Here is a 23,240-nt window from a genome sequence, read left to right on the forward strand (position 1 = left end):
CTGTAACGTGGGATTGGGATTAAAATAACAGTAAGGGAATGTTTAAATTACACTTGTACATTTGTTATCAAGGGTGACTTGTTATCGAGGGTCTCATTATCGATTATCGAGACTCTGTTTACGAATGTATCATTAGTTTACTGTAATACAAGAACTAACTTAACTATGGATTATTATCTTACAGCAATATTTTGGATTATGTTCATAGTTAATGTGTTAACTTTTCTTATTTTATTAAGTTTTTTACCTGTTCTGTCTACTATAGTCTCATATACTAAAAAAATTTTGCAAAACTTATGACAGCTAGCCTGATCATACCACTGGACCGAATTACACGTGGTTGGTGCCAAATGAAAGATATTTACCTGTAGATGTGCAGAATCCCTTTATAAATTGAACTAGGCTCACAAATAAGCACGAAAAATTAATTTGAAATCTTTAAAAAAATAACATGGGTCTTATGGGTTGCCATGGTGATGACGAAATAACACAACAAAATATAAACAGAAAATCAAAACAAATGGAAGATATTCCAATCACATGTTTTATTTACAGTGTGTGGGGAAAATAGAGAAGTCTGTACATTACATATTTTTGGTTGGGTTTCTAACCACGGAGCGACCTCTAGGAACATATTATATAAAAATACTTATGGAGACTTTTCTTATGGAGATTTAACATGGGACAAAATTTTAAAGTTTACGACAGCTAGCCTGACCATACTTACTGGACCGATTTACACGCGCGTTGTACCAAAAGTATGGAAGAAATTCTAATCATATGTTTTGTTTACAGCGTGGGGTTAAAATAGAGAAGTTTGCACAATACATGTACATTTGGTAAAGTTTTTGACCACGGGGTGAGCTCTCGTATCTCTCTAATACACACTTCTTTATCTTAAATTAAAAATCAATGTGTTAAATATACGTCTAAGAATTACTTAAAATTTCTTCAGACAACTTTAAATGTTATTGTTTGGTGGTAACTTGAATATTTTTTGTTGAAATATACTTTCGCAAACAATTGCGTCAACATTACAAAAATAAACTTCACATTTTTTCTACTAATGTACTTTTAAATGCAAATACATTTTTATTTTTGCTAAAAAGGAAAATTATTATGTTATCAAATGTTGCAAACGTAGCTATTATCACAATAATGTCTCCAATATTTAATAAATATTGATTCTTAAAAGTTTCATTCATAAATGTAATTACCATAAGTAACACAGACATTTATAATTGCATACATTAAAAAGATTACATAATTTTGTGTTTTTTGAACGGTTTTAAAATTAATAGAGTACTGATATCCTATAATGTAGAGACTTCATTAATATTTATTAGCCACTTTTGGCGATTTTATAGGGCTGTACCTAAAAACTACCTTTAGGTAGGCCTCCACTCCTAAGCATTATTATTTACACTATAAAAATATCTCTTAAGATCACGGGAGTGTTTCAACCTAAAGTTTTCTTAGAGTTACTTTATATAGTCCTAGTCTTTAATTTATTATCTAATGAACTGCATCCTAATATGAAGCGTTAATCACTGAACTGTCACGTGGTTCTAACTTCCTGTCATGTGTACGCTTACTTCCGCTTTAATAAATCATTCATTAGAACAGCTGATAATGCACGGAGCTTCTTAATAAGTCATAAATCATTAATCAGCTGTTCTTGTTTGTGCGTTGCCACTTGTTTTTTACACTGGGCACATGGCGTGATTAGTTTAGTCATTCCGCTCAACAGCTTTTTATATTTTTTTATACATCTGATGAATGGGAGTTTTAACTGACTAAGGAGAGTGAGTCACGGTAAGACGAAATTCTGTATAATATGTTGTGACTCATAGTGTTGCATTGATTTTTAAAAGAAATATGGATGTTTCTATTTTGTATAGAAGAGTTTAGCTTACGTAAAACACTTCACCAAAATTCGTTATTTATTTAAAATATCGTAATTCGCAAGAATTATTTTGTTTATGTAAAACACCCTGTTTCCCAAGAATTCCTTAGTTTAGAATATCACTAATACAAAGTGCAATAGCAAGTGTAATAACTGTATAAATTGTTTTATAAAGTATAAACGCCAAAAACTCGCTCTTCTATTTTTGTTATGATCTTTTCAGGCCCCGAGGCCTTAGTTTCGGAGTATTAGGACCTATTTTGAATATATTAAGCCGATTATGTGAAGCAATTATATGCTAAACATGTATACAACGCTCAATATGGCTTAATATTACAATAAAACATTTTCAGCAAGGATACAAAGTTGCCAAAATATCAAAGAGTTAATACATAACACAGGCGTATTTTGTTCTTTTATAAAAAAATAAAAAATAAAAATAACTTGTAGGCCATACACTGATTACATTTGATAACCTTCATGGGTGAAATAACCAACTGGAAATAACCCAGCCAGCGCGTGGTGCACTTCACTTCTCTTCGATTTGGTAAAATAGCTAACTGAGCGCAAAGTACCTCATTGCGAAGCTTTGTTGAATGCCCTACATTTCGAGAGCGGCAATGACTTTGTGCTTGTCATACACACAATATTTTCCTACCACCATCATTGAATTATAATAACACACAAATTAACGTTTTAGATGTATATAAAATGTTAAGGTTATGTTGTTTCTTACCGATTGTTAACGATCAATTGTATTTGTTTTGTTAACCGATCCGCGGATGTGATTGGTCTAGAAACGACAACTGGGAAATCAGCTTTGGTGAGCGGGAATGCATCATTCCCGCTCTAGAGCGGCAACGAGATGTTTCGCATACTATTTACAGATATGGCAATGTGATTATTTCCATGCAGTGGTATGGAATAGTTATTTGTGTAACTAGTGGGTAAAGTGGCTGTTTGCTGCACACGTGAGTGGCGAGTGCGGAATGATTTCGAGTGCAGCAAAGGCCTTTTGCACTCGTGTTACACATTATATTTTTCCTATAGTCACTATTAAGCATATAAATAATTAGTCTTTCAAACATTATACTACACGTTTTTAAGGTTCAGCTGGCAACACAAATAGGTGTCCTAGAGAAAGTAGTACCCGGTCCGTATCACTCCACTATTTTTCCTCGGCAAGAAATGTGCTCCGCGTTTTGAGAATATAGTTCCGTATGTTTTTGTAATTTAAAGTGGTTTCCGCGCCTAAAAAAATGCTTTAAAGGTATTTTCTTGTTTATTAAGATCGTAGGAATGTTTTAAAAACGTTTAAAAGAAAAGTCCAGAAAGTTCAGAAATACCGAAACTATAAACACGAAATGACAGGTTAAATCGTAGTTATAATAGTCAATCAGCTGCGCATAGTATTATTATCTTTAAGTGTTGCCAACCTATTTCCAAGCGTACACGGATTACGTGCATAATAGAACCACGCTGTTTTGTGTTGTTTCGTTGGACTCCTGATGTGCGGCAAAGTACAAACCATACGACAAAGTATAAACCGTATTGCAAAGTATAAATATGCAGCAATCAGCAGCTTTCTGTACTATAAACAGTACAAGGAAGCCAACTTTGTCGGGTGACTGTAGGAAAACACAGTTGAATGCCACTAGCTGGATTAATTCAAGCACCTTGAAGAAAGATGAGGTATTTAATATTCAAATACGCAAATACATTAAGCATAATCACACTAATTGATTATACAGGTACTAGATTGACGACAAAAATTAAATACAAGCTAATACGGCTGTTGGATGGTCTTTGTCTTCCTTAGTGTCGCCATTAAAGAATTATGAAGATTTACACACTGCCATTCATAATGATTAAAAAATACTGGCCAATTTTAAATCGGAATCCCACCCCCTCTCCGGCCAATCAGAGGACACGCGCGCAGTGACGGGGAGGGAGAAGCACAGGAAGCGCGGAGGTGAATGAGTCTGGAAATAGTTCCAAGATTAACGAGGCGCCGCTTCGCTCTGGTACGCGCTCGACGCTCTTTAGTTTGTAACTATCGACGATTATAAGACACATTTAAAAATTATCACCAATCACCTGAGTCTGTAGCTTTTTGATGGTTCAAAACTGGACCCAGCTGTCCCTGATCATTGGGCTTCATAGGCTGGTCCTGACTGATGAAACAGCTGATCTTAGTGGTTATTGTTTTGGATCCACACGTCACTTATAACGTTCTAACAGCTACACAGATCATCTTACACCATTCCATTCTGCCATGGATAAAACATACCCACTTAGTAGATTTCTTATCATTTTAGAGCACCTGAAGGCAATTTTATTTTAGTTATGTCCGGTGCACTGAAGAGGTCGTGTTTTGTTTACAATTTGTTCGTCGATATTTCAGTCATTTAAAACCTCGCTTAGCAAAATAAAAACGGTCGAACCATAAACAATAACTTGTCCCCTAGTTATATAGCCAAACAGTAAAGCACAAATCATGAAATTAACCCTGAAATTATAGAAAACAAAATTTCATCGACACTAGTGACCAGTGTCACTGCACATGAACTTGATACGAAAAACGAGCTTCAAAATTTACAATGGGATGAGAGTTTACTTGTTGTTTAGTATATGATTATACTATCACCCTTCACTTATACTTGAGTTTAAATACGCTCCTTGGTGGCGTCCCTATCTCAATTGCCACTGATAATGCTAAACGGATATTTAGAACAGAAAACGGTGCGTATCGTAAGCAGATGATGGTAGAATGGTATGTAGTCAATGACAGTACCTTAGTGCAGCTAATGCTGTTGGCTAGTCCCATCTCTTCTGACTCCTATCATAACCGCCAGCAATCGCCATTCAGAATGAGTTAGGGTATTTGTGAGGTAAAAATATAAATTGTTCAGCTTAAATTGTTGAAAAAATTCAAATCAGTATATGGTTGAGTTTATAAAACTGTATTAGTATCAAATTTGGTCAACGAAACCAACGACACTAATCGTTAAAACGAGAGTAATTCTTTAAATTTGAGACGTATTCCCAACACTTGACCAATGACTTAAAAACCTAAGTCTCATTGGAAGATCTTTTACCAACTAGAGTGCGAACCAGCGATCTGCCAAAACCTCCTTTTGCATTAAAATAAGGAGGAAATAAAGCTGAAGTGCGGCAGCTGGTAAGACGTCAGACGAGTCTTGGTGATTTATGCTCCAGACACGAATCTGCAGCTTCTGTAGTAGCTTTAGCAGACGAAACCGATCTGCGCTCGGACGGGAAGACCATTGGCTAATGGTGAAAGTTAGCACTTTGTCGAGGGAATTAATAAGTAGACAGTTGATGTGAGGCTACTAACACTTTGTAGACATGTCAGTTATTGTAGCATACAGTTTTTATTATCGTCTTTACCAGTAGAATTTTAAATAAAGGAATCAATGATTTTAAGCATCCAAATCCCTCGAATTTCAATGGACATGCTATGGACCGGGCTGTACCGAAACTGCCACGACGTTTTATGATCATAATCCATACCGAAACTGCCACGCCAATTAGTGAAGATTATAAGGGTGTTTATGAGAATGCTAGAAACACTGAAACTGCCACGGCGGATTCCTCAGGTAGGGGAGGTTGGTTTGGCAACGTGCAGGGAGAAACGGGAATGAGAATATCCCTCACTCATCACAGTGACGATTTTGAAACACAACACTTTACTTTGCTCATAATTTAGTTAAATGCTTTTCATGTCGCTACTTAAAAGAGGCCATATTAACTTTGTACTTATTTAAATCAAGTGTCAATAGAAAAAGTCATTTAACTACCGATGAACTCAGAAATAATTAGATAATATGTTCTAAAGGATTAAGATTGCAATTGAATGTAAAATGTTTCTTACTAAATGTATTATATTAATGCTCTTAATCCGTTATAGTGAATTACTGGCGTTAAAGAACTCGATAAACACATATTTTATCATTAGATTTGAAGTTTTCAGTTAAGAAATATACCAAGGTGTATTCAGGCATCGTCAAAATTGCACAATAAGAAACATAATCTAATGCAAATAATAGCACAACAGGATACGTGTCCTGAAGTATAAATAAAACACAATTGTGATAAATTTGTTGATCATATTTGGCGAATTTATTGATTTCATCCTATACTATCAATACTTTGCAAAAAAAAAACACTTTTTAACCTCGCCGTAGCAGTACCGGTAAACCCTAGGTGTTTGTTAAATCTAATGTTATTTAAATGGGGAATAATTATGTCTTGTTTATGGACAATTTTAGTAAGAATCCAATCAAACAAATTGAAATTCACTTAGTGTGCAGGTTTGCTGCGGGCTGCGGTGGAGGTAATGTATTCAGAAATGAGCTGGGAATACCATGAAAACATGTTTTTCAGTAATGAGTTGGAAATACTGCGCGCACTGCGTTCCAATTGTCTTAGGAATTGGCGTCGAAGTATGAGATCCTTTGTGATGACTAGAATACACAGAATTGAGTTCGAGTCTGTCCAGATTTTGTTTAGTACGAAATACAAATAAAATACAAGACTAGACCAAGAAATATACAGATACAATTATACTTGTATACATAAGCCGAATAATGTGCAGGTTTACATTAATAATACCAGATAAAAACTTCATAATTGATAAGTATACATTTTAGATACGGTTGATAAAAAATAAATCTTAATTAGCCTAGGCTACTTGTAGTGATAATTCAGGGTCACTGCCAACCTAAAAACCGGGATAGCACGTGAATTTTAACTAACAGGAAAAAGTCCATGAGTTGTTATTGAATTTAGTAAGAAACCGGGAAATAAAAATGGTCAAATATTTGCCGTAAAATCCACCCGAAAACACTGAGTTTACACGTTTTGCGTAATCGAAAAACGCCATTGCGAGAAACTACTGTAGAAATGACCACGAGTATTGGCGCAATATCGATAAATCATCACACACTAAGCCGCAAGTGCAAGATGATCGTTAATTTTTCGTCGATCGCAAAAAATAGTTACGGGTGTTAAAATAATCGCTGGAGATGAATGCGAATGTTGCCGCAATTGTGAAATCATCACCGGTCATCATCATTGCGGTCGTACCATCACAGTTATTTCTGTGTTTGATCATGTTTGATCGAGAAATTGTCACGGATTTGGCCACAATCGTAACATACGATCACAGATGTTCGTTAAAGTTTCTTACCACGATTCTCCATTTTTAGGCGTTTCCGTGATAGCCAGTAATAATCTCGGTCGTTTCTATGATCACAGAAAATTGTCACGGATGTTACGCCTGGTGGGAAATCAACACGAATTTGCTTCCCATTTTCTCATGTTTAATTAGAATGAAATGAGACTCGGTGTATGTTTTTGCATACTTATTTAGTAATATACCTCAATTATAAATTTTGTTTATTCACATATACAGGGCTGGGCAAAAGTATGGACATCACCAGTTAACTTTTTAATGGGTTACGCCAAGAAAACAAAACTCTGAACACGTCTCTATATCACGCAAGTGAACTTTTTGTTGTATTCAAATTTTGTTCTTAAACCCAAAATGGGTTATTTTGGTGGCCCCATCGAGTGACACCTCATATTAATAGGCCATTAGTCGAAGAAATATATATCGAAGAAAGAATATCGACAAAAGCTAGAGGTATCTATCTAAACTCAACCCACTACAGTGACTGAAGAATGGTACGCGTTAAAATCGATTCAGTTACTGTTACTCGTTGTTATATATAATCTGTGAATCATTTTGCTCGACATCCTCCCCGATTTTTTCTCTAGCAAAACCACTAATTAACACCACACTTTGTATAACAAAACGGTAGCCGTCTACTAACAACGCCGCACCCCTTCTCTTCGTTTCAAATATCTTATCCTCCATCGAAAGACTATCAACTAAGTATAATAACTAACACACCAACACCCTTACTACTAACTCTCTGAAGGATGGCACAAAACTGTTGAGAAATACCGAATTTGAAAAATATTACATGAGTCAAGCTAATAGGAGGGCATTCCACTGAGATTCCACGTGAACGCCCCTCTGCAGACCATGGTTGGGTACAGTATTTGTAGTTCTGCAACCTAGCGTCTTGGGCGAATAAAACTATTTTTGAATATTACAGTTTTACAGTATTATATTAGTATTTGATCCCCTCTAGTGTAATTAAAAGCGTCGAACAGATCATTTAAAATTCAGTGTTATATAAGTGGTAAATGAACATAAAACTTGTTTCTTAGTGGTAAATAATTATTCATTAAAGTAAATATATTCTCAAGAGACGGAATAAATACTTATAAAGTAAGTACTCTAACAGTCGCAACACTAAAAACTTAAATTAACATAAAATTAACTCCTAAAATATAAATACGAAAGCGCAAATCAATCACTTATTTTTCCAATCAACGTATTATTGTGAAAGAAATAAAAAGGTTAAGACAGAAATGGGAATTTTAAGTCTCCCCTTTCTCCCCGTCTATCTGGGGAATCTGCCGTGGCAGTTTCAGTGTTTCTAGCCCTGTCAAAAACACCCTTATAATCCTCACTAATTGCCGTGGCAGTTTCAGTATGGAGCATGATCGTAAAACGTCGTGGCAGTTTCGGTGTCCCCATGGACCGTCTCCAAATTCCCACATTCCAAGACACCAACCCTAACTATACAGTGTAGATAGGAACACAGAATACTACTCCCATGTAGGTCGCAAATAGCTTATTAATTAACTCTCAAGAGCTTACATGTATATAAAGATAATCTTGGGAGACGAACTGGGCCATTTGTGTGACCTTGCCATTTTTGTGTGAAACGTTCTCTTCAAATGTTTGGATTGAATTTAGGCTGTTGTTAACTGCGGGAGGAGTTGCGTTTGAGATAACTAAAAGCATCTAAAATAGTTTTGATCAAAATATGGGTGCAAACTGCAAAGTCTTGATGAACCTTTCGCTCAGTATTGGCTAATTTTAAAGTCAATTTACCTACCTATTGGGATATCACAAAATGTCGTTTGAGTAAAATTTGATCACTTTCAAGATACCTAACAAAATAATAACCTTAAATATTTTTGCTGGAAACATAACTGCAAAGTATCAGTAGACTTTTAAAGACAACGGTCGGCATTTGTACAATAATTTAAGGTATTTCAAAAATTGCTGTAGATTAAGTATAGTTTGTGGTTCGCAATGGGTTGTGAGTACGGCGAGAAAAGTTTATTATTCATGGTTCTTTAGAAAAAGAGTCGGATCACTATTGTTTATAGAACTTCAATTGTCAATTGAGATGGGGACGCCACCTAGGTGTGTATTTTAACCCAAATATGAGAGTGTACAACTATTTGTCCATGGTAGAATGGAGTGACTAAGACCAGCTGTTTCATTAGTCGGGACCGTTTATTAAAAAGCCATAATCAAGGACTGAGTCAGTATCGAGCCTTAACAATTCAAATCTTAGTTTGATCACGAGAGAAAGTTTGCTCCAATAATCGATCGATCAAAAGTTTATACACAATGAACTCGACAAAATAATTAAGTTCTAACATATAACGTGCATATAACTGTCAGGGGGTTGAAATATTTTAAGAGTAACTTTTTTTAATTTATGCAATGTTAGCCTTCCAATATCACCAACTGAATCATCCTCTACCACGATTGGTATCACGAAATTGTTGTCAAAAAATTATTTAATTCCATCCATAGCTCAATGAGAGCAATAAGCGAAACTCATGTATAAGGTTTACCGGAAAGACAAATTGTTTGACCCAAGAAATTTCTTGGAGTGAAGTTTCACACTTGTGAAGTGCAGAGTTCGTTTCTCTTTTAGACCAGCTATGTTTGTGACGCAAACCAAATTTTTTCTTGACACCACACTACACAATTACCCAGACTCTCTGCAATGTTGTACCGCATTGTACACAAGAAATGTTTGGAAGCCACAAATCATGTACAATGTTTCGTTGTTTTGTTTCTGACATTGTTTATGGGATATTTTCGCCTCAAAGTTGGCAATGGCGGCGGGAGAGCGTGGCGCATACTGATCCATATGGCGCGCCGCGACACACAGTATTAATATGTATAACAGTGTGTCGATGCGTGTTTCAGATATCTTGGAGGCAGTGGCGATGAAGATGGTCGGCCGCACAATGGAGGCAGTGGGTAAGTCACGTGATCATTTTATCAACCCGCCGCCGAGGGTTTCTTGAATAACGCCACTTCATTTTGGGGGATTAACATTTCATCCGTGTCTGGGCTTCCTGTTGGGCGTGGGGCGTTGTCAGTCGTCTATCTATGGTCAATGTGGTATGGCGCTCTTACATATGGAGAACTCTTTTATGAACAGTAAGTTGTAAAAAAATTTAAAAAATTTTTTTTGTGATTGGTGATTGTATATACTGTATTATCTTGATGGTGGTGGGGTAGAAATGAATATAGTACAAGTGAATATCTACACTTATAATTTTTGATGGTTTACGTATAGACCCTAATATTTCGATTGAGGAACAGTTATAATCTGTTAAAGAATAATCATTACTGGACTCGGTTGCCATTTCCCATTGGATTATTTAAAAAAATGCTTTCTTACAATGTGTCGACATCAAACACTGTATTAAGAAGATCAGGGGTTGGATCTTTCACTAACAAAAAATGTAAAAATCACCCTAGACGTTAGACTTCACATAATACCGTTCAATCATAAATTTATTTTTATATCTTGCATGCCTTAACTTAAAAATAAATCGATAAAGTGTGAATTCATGTTTAGACCAACTTTTACTATATTTCTGCGTTGCTACACCAACTATTGAATAAACTTACATCTCAGTTTCAGGTAGATGACGTACTTTATACCAAATTCAAGGAATTCCTTATTTAGCTTCATCACTAACACAATATAATAATTGTCCAGCTATTTGCTTGAAATATAACACATTTTGTTTACTGTTTACATGACCTTTGTCGACCCTGAGACATATAGTGACCTCTCGTCTGGCTAATACATTAAGATTGACGGACTTCTGTCGGCAACAATTGACTCTTCTGCCAGCCTTGTCTGGTTAAACTGTTTGATTACAAATGAAAATTTTTATAGTCGAACTTTACGAAAAGTTCATTGTTACCTCAAAGATACAAGAAATTATTTCCTTTGCTAGTAGTAGCATAAAGCACAATTTCTCAACATTTTTTACCAATAAAATACGCAATTAAGGCATGTTCACATATAGTGTTTGTTTGTTTCAAAGTTAATACAGGGGTTTACCCTCTTCGTGATTTGTATTAATCGTTACTAGAGGAAGTCCAGTGGTTGAAAACTCGACCCAAAAATATTTAATGTACAGTCTTCTATATTCTCACCCCACGCTGTAAATAAAACATGTGATTGCAATTTCTTCAATTTGTTTTGATATTCTGTTTATATTTCGTTGTTATTTCGTCACCAGCATGGCAACCCATTAGGCCTACTACAATTTTTTTAGACTTCAAACTCATATTTTGTGCTTATTTTTAAGCCTATCAAGGGGGTTCTGCACATCTAAAGGAAAATATCTTTCTAATAGTATGCGTAGACTTTTCCTGCATGCACACGAGCTGAGAAAAAAGGTTTTCAAGAAACATGCTTGCCTATTAATATATAGATATTCAAAATATCAAGTGTAATTACGACCTTTTGGCACCTGGAAGTGATTAGGCATTACTGGCAAAATATGGTACGCACTTTGTTGAATTTCACAGTATTCGACAGTCCTAGTGATAGATTAGGTTAGCCTCTGCGGTTACTTGATCTGATGCTAGTGGTTTATACGATTCTACCCGGCCTAGGGGTCCATAAAACATCGTGTGTACGTGCCTCCCTTAGTAAGTACTGACTGAACTTCTTGAATTAAGAAACAGGATTGATGTTGCTTCTCTAACAAATTATACTAGAAGCACTCTTCGACGCTATTGAAGAACTAGCATATCATCTTGGTTTATACCACAGTATGATTTCTGTGTTTATACAGAGTCGGGGTCAATAAACGACGCTTTCAAGCTGCCATACAACACTGTTTCACAAACTACTTTATTTGATGTGTCATTTGTAAGTTTATACAACACCAAGCTTAATCTTAAAATCGGTTGTGGAATTTTAGGGCGCTAAACGAATAATTTTTGAAATACAGTGTATATGTCCAAAATTCTGATAGCTTACTTACAACCCGTTTATTTCATATTATGCATGAATAAACGGTACCAGCAATCTGACACATACTTTCTCCCATTAGCTTGTCAACAACCCTTATTATCATGAACAAGTGGCGGGAGTAACTGATATTTTATGGTGAAAGACACAAAAGTTGCAATAACTTTTGAACCGAAATTTTGATAAAATCTTCTGTTTTGTAGGTATAAAACAGAACCAAAAGAACCCTGGGCCGTTTCGAGCCGCGCAGGTTTGAATGGTACGCCACACCTACCTGCGCGAACCACGTGATCTTTTCGTTTCTGCGCAGGTTGTTTTGTTCTTGGGATATCTATAAAAGCGCCAATACAATATCCAATAGTCAATGCTATAACCATAGACTAAGCAAGGCTAAATAATTTTTTACCGTAATTTTACAGTAATGAAGGTTGTACCGTTTTGTTAAAGATGACAGAGCTATAATATGAAAAACTTTAACCAATACAGTACGAGCCATTTTTGTTAAAATTAGTTTTTTCCGTTATTTTAAGGGGTTTTATGGAAAATTCACCATTGAAAATCAAAATTTTAAACAAAATGAAGAAAACGCTTGGATATCCCATGGATTAGTACCCACATAACAATTTTCATCAAAATACGCCTGACCATGAAGATCTTTGTTGTTTCTCGGGCCTACATTAAAAACAAAACATTCTACAGTTGAATCAGTGAGATTTCCAGACATTGCCCCGCTTTAATAGCAAAAAGCGAATAGAACCGTCGCGTTCCTCTACCAAAGGAACGATTGAAACACAAGTTTATTTTCGCTCGACAAACCACATAATGGTCGTTTGTAACAATGGCCTATAAATCGGCGAGTCAACAGGCCATATGTCCCACGTGGCAATGTGTGAGTGTCTCGGTGTAGAACAGTGTGTGTAGGAGATACAATTGAGCCATCACAATCTTTAAATCACACCAAGTTATACGTGTAAGAAACAACCTGATTGTATAATTTGCATCGAAAGGTGTAGACTACAATCTTCCACAAAAACTGTTCATCTACAACACTACATGAGTGACGTCATGAACGTACATGAGGTCAATGATAAATCCTTCATCAAACCAGGAAAGATATTTTCCTTCAGTTACCTGGCAAAGCGGGATTTCTCGCACCGATTTTAGTACGCAAAGTAACAGATTCCTGCATTTACTTACTTTCCCGCACTCATTTAACTTTGTCACACTCATTTCGCACTATCTCGCACATCAGTTTTTCAACCAAATAACACAGAATAGTGAGCACGTAATACGTGTATGCTCGAAAACATGTTGGCAACACTTATCAGAGCACAGTAGTTGTTGGCAAGGAGATTTTACATACATTTTTGTGAGGCTTTCATTATGATATACTTAATACAACGATATATATTTTCCCTGTTACAACCTTTTTCACCTGTAATACGAAACCGATTATCACGATTAATGTGACATTTTAGAGCGTATGATCTAACGCACCTGTGAAAGGCAATTAGTAGAGGTAATACCAGAATATGACCCCACTTTCGGCGTTTTTGGACCTAGGACTTTTGAATTTTTTTGGTGAAAAAACACCCAAAATAGGTAAAATATGATGGTTTTACCCTATTTTTGGCGTTTTAGAGGCTATATGGGGGCATTTTTGGTTAAAAAATGTTATTAATACTGAAAAAACAAGCCTGGAAATGAAGAGCTTTTTTTGACCACTTTTTTTAAAAACCCAGCTCTCGGCACGTGAACTCGGACGCGCTCCCGACCCATAGGTTACTTCTGATCCCCAGCGATGACAAACTAAAAGTCTTATGAAAAAATGTTAGAAACAAAAATTGAGGAACATCTAATCATCTATACTTCTTCCACTGAAAGTTTTTCTCTGACCGAAAAATAAAAAAAATCCTCGCTTACTTACTTTTTCATGTTTGCTTTGAGTAACCTTTTTATATTTTCCTTAATTAATAATTATACAGTGGTATAAATTAAATTATATTTATATTGTATTAAACAGTAGTTTATGTAGAATTTTAATATATAAATTTTATGCTATAAATATTTTTTTTAGAAGCTAGACAAACATGTAAGTGATAGAAGGCGCATCACTTTGAACATCGTCATGCCCCCGACAGTGCCGTGCTGGTAATACCTAGAGTTTGAAACTATTGCTATTGTTGAAATTATATTATAACACATTTACATACAAAAGAAACTGGTAAATGGTTTTAAATTGTTTAACTTTTTATGCTGTATTATTATGTTGAAGGCTATTTTGGTTGCTGGAATTTTAGCTGTTTTGTTGTATATCAAGCCTTTTTTTTAGATATAAGTATTTTTAAACAATAAATCAGACCTTTATTTACTAATGCTATTATTATATTACAATGCATTGGCATACAAATGAAAATGGTTTGATTTATTTGTACTCATATAAAATAATATAATTCTTATGAGTTATAGGGATGTCTGGTGATTAAATCACAAATTTAGAATATTTAATAATGGACTTTTAAAATAATGGAATTAAGTATAGACTTATAACATTTTCATGATAACTGTTTGATTTATTTGTACTCATTTAAAATAATGTTAAAATAGTATTTGATTTTTATGTTGTATTATTGTTTTTTGTTGTTTAAAAGTTGGAACTAACATAGTGTACCTAAATTTAACCATTTGTCGTATCTCAAGCAGTTTTTGAGAAATAAGCATTTTAAAACGATAAAGTCACACCAGTAATGCATGGAGTTTGTAACCATTACCAACACTGATATTATGTTATAATACATTGTCATACAAATGGGACCATTTAATTTATTTACCAAATGGTATTCATATAAGTTTTAGATTTTTAAATTTTTACCCTGTATTATTGTTTTATATCAAAAGTTGAAATCAATGTAGTGTGCCTAAATATGTTTATTTACTGTATCTCAAGCAAATAGATAGAATAGGATAAAGAGGTGTTTTTGGTGTTTTACCTATGAGAATAACATGGGGAGATTTTAAGCCACTTTTTTAAAAATCGTGCTTATTTATACATTTCTATATAAATGTCCAACTCCAAAAATATTTTCAATCCATATTAATGTCTGTATCATGTGAGATTTGTACCAGTTGGTTTGAAATATTTATAAATATAATGTGTTGCTGGAATCACCTTAAATGGCAAGAAACACATAGTGTTGGGACCTCTGGTAAAATATTGGATTTTTTCTAGTTTGGATTAAATATTTGTGAAAAATTGAAAAAATATGTTTTTTACTCAACTATTTTAGCGTCTTTAAACATGTATTACCGAGGAATCAGGCAAATATTTCGTGCCGAAATTATATTTTACCTTACGTGAGAACTTGGAATCATTATTTAAACTCAGTCCTGCTCCACAGTATCATTGCAGGCTTGCTTCTTGTCCCAAGTGGTGAATTGTGTACAGTTTATGTGTGGTGCAAAGACTGGGTTTTCTTTTTAGTTGTGACCAGCTCATTCCTAAGATGCTAGATGGTATCCACTTTGCCTCTGAACATAAGCAAATTGTAATCTTCAGTTTAGGACTTAAAATTAATGTCGGATGCGATGCCTCTTTAATCGGAAGTTTGGGTTGTGATGAGCTCAACCCCTATCACCAATATCAGCATAGATCCATTGAACTATTATGTGTTATTGTACTTTGTGCTGATTAATATGTGTTTGGTAAATTAGCATGGCACAACACACAATCCCACATCTTGCTAATCGTAGTTGGTAGTTTAACTTAGCAACGATAATAACAAATTATTATGTCATTGCATTATTATGTCATGTCGGGGGTCTATTTGGTGGTCAAAGTAGAAGTAGGGAGCATTGACTTTCTACAATCATGATGAGATATCCAGCCAGAGCCTCAGACTGTAATAAAAAAATAGATGCAAATGCAAACTCTAAAGGCCCTGACGACCATGTTGTATACTTCCAGGCTGGAACAACCTTTACTTGGAATATTGTATATAAATTGTTTGTATACATAAGACTCTTTTAGTGAATGTACTCTTTGATGAAAATACAAAATAAAGATGAAAACTACTTTATGCAAAGAAGAGAAAGTAATTGTGAAGGGTAGCTACAAACAATTGCATTTTAGTGAGCAATGAAAGTTGCTATAATTATTGGGATTGTTTTGGGTAAGTTTATAGATATGCATTGTGTTTACAGGAATTAATCATAGTGGGGATGCCATTTACATCGAGACATATCGATTTAGTTAAAGTGATAAAACGAAGACCATGATAGTGGTGGATAAAGATTTTATTTGTTGAGCAATCGATATGAGAAGGAGTTTCTTGTTAAACAATAACCTGGAAAACCAATACAACATAATGCACTGTCATCCCTCATTGGTATTGTAACTTACAAGCTCTGTTGTTCTTTACTCATTTTCAAAAACATATAAATTATAAAATAAGCCATTTTGTTGTTTATTTTACTGTTATGTATTGTAAGTGTATATATTGAAATAAATGGTTAAATAAATGTAAGTTGAAAAATGAGCCTTATTTTGTCACTAGTTTATTTACATTGATTTGAATCACATTTTTGAACTAACAGATGATTAAATTATTAATTGTATAACATTTGAAACATAGAGATACAACATTTACATTATTAACTGGAAACTATAGATCTATATTATTGTATGAACATAATTTCTGTATTTCATATATGTAAAAGCAATGAGACCATGCTAAATTACAGGATTCAATAACAAAGGAAGCTGATATTGTGCTATATACCTGAGGGTGTAAATATAGAGGTGGGCATTTCCATAGAGACCTAATGACGAATTAGAATGTGAAAGTTCTATGGTAGAAATATCAAGTATGCAAGAGTGATCATCAGAGGTAACATGGTCATCAGGCAATTCATAGAGAGGGGTCAGTCAGGTTGAACTAGTATATTGCAGTGATTCATCCAATATAGATACAATTGTTACAAATAACCAGAACCAATTACTGGACATTGTAGTTACCAGTTTTCCTATCCTACTGTTAAAATATGAACCTCATTTTAATATGAGTTGGTGAGTTCATGCCCGGTAACATGAATGTAATAATGGTTCTAAATGTATTTATCTTATTTTATGGTAGATTTCACTATGTGTGCTTACTCTATGGTAAAATTCTTTGAGATCATTTAATATTTAACACACTTAGATTAGTGAATAAATCATCAAAGTGCGATATAAATATGCTGGGTGAAACGTATTAAAACTTGCTTCCAGTTTATCTATTAAAGGATTGTCAAACGTCTCGGTTTTGCTAACTATGACCTGGTGTCCCGAAAAGGGCTCTTAAGACCATAAGATGACAATACATAAAGTTTGGACTATTGACTGTGATGTGAATTTATGCATACTTTGTCATACAAATTTTACACTATAGTATTTTTACGAGTTCTGACTGTGACTGTGATGTGAATTTGTGTGTATTTCATCACATAAATTTCACTCTATTTTCACTCATTTCACACCACTATTATGATGTGCTGTGCCTGCATGAGTGTGTTGAGCCATGAATATCATAGACTACCAAGCTATAAGGACGTATGCTAGAACTGATCTAACCTCTGCCAAACCCTGAATACGAGCCTGGAGGCACAGACTTTGGACCAAGGATCAATAATTGTAAATAGACAAACCTGTGTGATAGGATATAGAACACTGAAAAATAAAAATGTTAGAAACTTTAGTCTTTTACTTATTTACCCTTATCACCCTCTGTTTTGGAGGAAACTGCCTTACAACCAACATTATGAAGATTGCATTAATACTCATGATCTTGGTCATTATAAAATTTATCAAACATAAATCCGTATTTGCCATTATTCATAGACCTTTCCTTGTCTATTATGAAAAAGCTATCCAACACTGGTGGTAAAGACTTTTATATTGATGAAATGAAAAGTCATTATTAATATGATTGTTAAATATAAGGTTTAAAATTTATATTGCCTTGTTTGGATAATATTAGAAAATGTATGTTATCGCATAAATGTTTGCGTACTTTCTAAGTAAAAGCAGTTAATATTTTTATGTTGACCCATTGAGAGAAATTGTATACTATTTGTACTATAAAAAGTCTATTCATGCATATCAGTCCAGTAAAAGTTCTGTTACAATCCAGTCATAGGTCAGTCTCAATTGCATCCATAGTTTCTCAGTCAACCTGTCAGTCATTTTGTTACAGTCTGTTTTCTAACTCTTTATTAACCAATATTGCATAACATTTTTTATTTAAAACACAATATTCTATAAAATTTTCATTGGCCAGTTGTTGTTGATTGTTATAAACAGTACTTGATATACAAACACATACGTTGTCATCAGTCAGGCGTCCAAACAATTAAAAAATATCGTTGAGAAGAAATCGGTTGTTGTATTTAACAACATAAAGGTCGATTCACAAACGGTATGTAATAGTTTAATCATGTCACAGTGTATACAACAACTGACTGTGACTGTGATGTGAATTTGATTAGTTGTGTGAAATGTGTGAAAATAGTGTGAAATTTTTGAAATTGCTTCCAGTTTATATGTTGTCATTAAGCAAGCGTTTAAAAATCCAACAATATCGTTGAGAAGAAACCAGCTGTTGTATTTGACGACATAAAAATCAATTCACACATAACACGTCACAGTTCAATCACATCAGTTACGACACAGTGTATACACCAACTGACTGTGACTGTGATGTGAATTTGTGTGTACTTCGTCACACAAATTTTACACAAATTTCACACATTTCACACAACTGTGTAAATATGTGTGAAATTTGTGTAAAATTTGTGTGACGAAGTACACACAAATTCACATCACAGTCACAGTCAGTTGGTGTATACACTGTGTCGTAACTGATGTGATTGAACTGTGACGTGTTATGTGTGAATTGATTTTTATGTCGTCAAATACAACAGCTGGTTTCTTCTCAACGATATTGTTGGATTTTTAAACGCTTGCTTAATGACAACATATAAACTGGAAGCAATTTCAAAAATTTCACACTATTTTCACACATTTCACACAACTAATCAAATTCACATCACAGTCACAGTCAGTTGTTGTATACACTGTGACATGATTAAACTATTACATACCGTTTGTGAATCGACCTTTATGTTGTTAAATACAACAACCGATTTCTTCTCAACGATATTTTTTAATTGTTTGGACGCCTGACTGATGACAACGTATGTGTTTGTATATCAAGTACTGTTTATAACAATCAACAACAACTGGCCAATGAAAATTTTATAGAATATTGTGTTTTAAATAAAAAATGTTATGCAATATTGGTTAATAAAGAGTTAGAAAACAGACTGTAACAAAATGACTGACAGGTTGACTGAGAAACTATGGATGCAATTGAGACTGACCTATGACTGGATTGTAACAGAACTTTTACTGGACTGATATGCATGAATAGACTTTTTATAGTACAAATAGTATACAATTTCTCTCAATGGGTCAACATAAAAATATTAACTGCTTTTACTTAGAAAGTACGCAAACATTTATGCGATAACATACATTTTCTAATATTATCCAAACAAGGCAATATAAATTTTAAACCTTATATTTAACAATCATATTAATAATGACTTTTCATTTCATCAATATAAAAGTCTTTACCACCAGTGTTGGATAGCTTTTTCATAATAGACAAGGAAAGGTCTATGAATAATGGCAAATACGGATTTATGTTTGATAAATTTTATAATGACCAAGATCATGAGTATTAATGCAATCTTCATAATGTTGGTTGTAAGGCAGTTTCCTCCAAAACAGAGGGTGATAAGGGTAAATAAGTAAAAGACTAAAGTTTCTAACATTTTTATTTTTCAGTGTTCTATATCCTATCACACAGGTTTGTCTATTTACAATTATTGATCCTTGGTCCAAAGTCTGTGCCTCCAGGCTCGTATTCAGGGTTTGGCAGAGGTTAGATCAGTTCTAGCATACGTCCTTATAGCTTGGTAGTCTATGATATTCATGGCTCAACACACTCATGCAGGCACAGCACATCATAATAGTGGTGTGAAATGAGTGAAAATAGAGTGAAATTTATGTGATGAAATACACACAAATTCACATCACAGTCACAGTCAGAACTCGTAAAAATACTATAGTGTAAAATTTGTATGACAAAGTATGCATAAATTCACATCACAGTCAATAGTCCAAACTTTATGTATTGTCATCTTATGGTCTTAAGAGCCCTTTTCGGGACACCAGGTCATAGTTAGCAAAACCGAGACGTTTGACAATCCTTTAATAGATAAACTGGAAGCAAGTTTTAATACGTTTCACCCAGCATATTTATATCGCACTTTGATGATTTATTCACTAATCTAAGTGTGTTAAATATTAAATGATCTCAAAGAATTTTACCATAGAGTAAGCACACATAGTGAAATCTACCATAAAATAAGATAAATACATTTAGAACCATTATTACATTCATGTTACCGGGCATGAACTCACCAACTCATATTAAAATGAGGTTCATATTTTAACAGTAGGATAGGAAAACTGGTAACTACAATGTCCAGTAATTGGTTCTGGTTATTTGTAACAATTGTATCTATATTGGATGAATCACTGCAATATACTAGTTCAACCTGACTGACCCCTCTCTATGAATTGCCTGATGACCATGTTACCTCTGATGATCACTCTTGCATACTTGATATTTCTACCATAGAACTTTCACATTCTAATTCGTCATTAGGTCTCTATGGAAATGCCCACCTCTATATTTACACCCTCAGGTATATAGCACAATATCAGCTTCCTTTGTTATTGAATCCTGTAATTTAGCATGGTCTCATTGCTTTTACATATATGAAATACAGAAATTATGTTCATACAATAATATAGATCTATAGTTTCCAGTTAATAATGTAAATGTTGTATCTCTATGTTTCAAATGTTATACAATTAATAATTTAATCATCTGTTAGTTCAAAAATGTGATTCAAATCAATGTAAATAAACTAGTGACAAAATAAGGCTCATTTTTCAACTTACATTTATTTAACCATTTATTTCAATATATACACTTACAATACATAACAGTAAAATAAACAACAAAATGGCTTATTTTATAATTTATATGTTTTTGAAAATGAGTAAAGAACAACAGAGCTTGTAAGTTACAATACCAATGAGGGATGACAGTGCATTATGTTGTATTGGTTTTCCAGGTTATTGTTTAACAAGAAACTCCTTCTCATATCGATTGCTCAACAAATAAAATCTTTATCCACCACTATCATGGTCTTCGTTTTATCACTTTAACTAAATCGATATGTCTCGATGTAAATGGCATCCCCACTATGATTAATTCCTGTAAACACAATGCATATCTATAAACTTACCCAAAACAATCCCAATAATTATAGCAACTTTCATTGCTCACTAAAATGCAATTGTTTGTAGCTACCCTTCACAATTACTTTCTCTTCTTTGCATAAAGTAGTTTTCATCTTTATTTTGTATTTTCATCAAAGAGTACATTCACTAAAAGAGTCTTATGTATACAAACAATTTATATACAATATTCCAAGTAAAGGTTGTTCCAGCCTGGAAGTATACAACATGGTCGTCAGGGCCTTTAGAGTTTGCATTTGCATCTATTTTTTTATTACAGTCTGAGGCTCTGGCTGGATATCTCATCATGATTGTAGAAAGTCAATGCTCCCTACTTCTACTTTGACCACCAAATAGACCCCCGACATGACATAATAATGCAATGACATAATAATTTGTTATTATCGTTGCTAAGTTAAACTACCAACTACGATTAGCAAGATGTGGGATTGTGTGTTGTGCCATGCTAATTTACCAAACACATATTAATCAGCACAAAGTACAATAACACATAATAGTTCAATGGATCTATGCTGATATTGGTGATAGGGGTTGAGCTCATCACAACCCAAACTTCCGATTAAAGAGGCATCGCATCCGACATTAATTTTAAGTCCTAAACTGAAGATTACAATTTGCTTATGTTCAGAGGCAAAGTGGATACCATCTAGCATCTTAGGAATGAGCTGGTCACAACTAAAAAGAAAACCCAGTCTTTGCACCACACATAAACTGTACACAATTCACCACTTGGGACAAGAAGCAAGCCTGCAATGATACTGTGGAGCAGGACTGAGTTTAAATAATGATTCCAAGTTCTCACGTAAGGTAAAATATAATTTCGGCACGAAATATTTGCCTGATTCCTCGGTAATACATGTTTAAAGACGCTAAAATAGTTGAGTAAAAAACATATTTTTTCAATTTTTCACAAATATTTAATCCAAACTAGAAAAAATCCAATATTTTACCAGAGGTCCCAACACTATGTGTTTCTTGCCATTTAAGGTGATTCCAGCAACACATTATATTTATAAATATTTCAAACCAACTGGTACAAATCTCACATGATACAGACATTAATATGGATTGAAAATATTTTTGGAGTTGGACATTTATATAGAAATGTATAAATAAGCACGATTTTTAAAAAAGTGGCTTAAAATCTCCCCATGTTATTCTCATAGGTAAAACACCAAAAACACCTCTTTATCCTATTCTATCTATTTGCTTGAGATACAGTAAATAAACATATTTAGGCACACTACATTGATTTCAACTTTTGATATAAAACAATAATACAGGGTAAAAATTTAAAAATCTAAAACTTATATGAATACCATTTGGTAAATAAATTAAATGGTCCCATTTGTATGACAATGTATTATAACATAATATCAGTGTTGGTAATGGTTACAAACTCCATGCATTACTGGTGTGACTTTATCGTTTTAAAATGCTTATTTCTCAAAAACTGCTTGAGATACGACAAATGGTTAAATTTAGGTACACTATGTTAGTTCCAACTTTTAAACAACAAAAAACAATAATACAACATAAAAATCAAATACTATTTTAACATTATTTTAAATGAGTACAAATAAATCAAACAGTTATCATGAAAATGTTATAAGTCTATACTTAATTCCATTATTTTAAAAGTCCATTATTAAATATTCTAAATTTGTGATTTAATCACCAGACATCCCTATAACTCATAAGAATTATATTA

The 23,240-nt window shown here is 33.8% G+C and overlaps 1 protein-coding gene across 1 annotated transcript in view; it reads left to right on the top strand.

The window, feature by feature from the left end:
- LOC128989942 (phosphoinositide 3-kinase adapter protein 1-like) overlaps positions 1–23,240 on the top strand; it is a 95,814-nt gene that overhangs the window by 592 nt on the left and 71,982 nt on the right. The window contains exon 2 of the mRNA XM_054412107.1: positions 10,020–10,073. Within this exon, the coding sequence (XP_054268082.1) occupies positions 10,040–10,073 (34 nt within the window). The 5' untranslated portion in view covers positions 10,020–10,039. The remainder of the gene's footprint in view (positions 1–10,019; positions 10,074–23,240) is intronic.

Source organism: Macrosteles quadrilineatus, unplaced genomic scaffold (genome assembly GCF_028750875.1).
Source record: "Macrosteles quadrilineatus isolate MER2022 unplaced genomic scaffold, UCM_ALF_1.0 Scaffold_3__2_contigs__length_128488019, whole genome shotgun sequence".
Taxonomy (NCBI): domain Eukaryota; kingdom Metazoa; phylum Arthropoda; class Insecta; order Hemiptera; family Cicadellidae; genus Macrosteles; species Macrosteles quadrilineatus.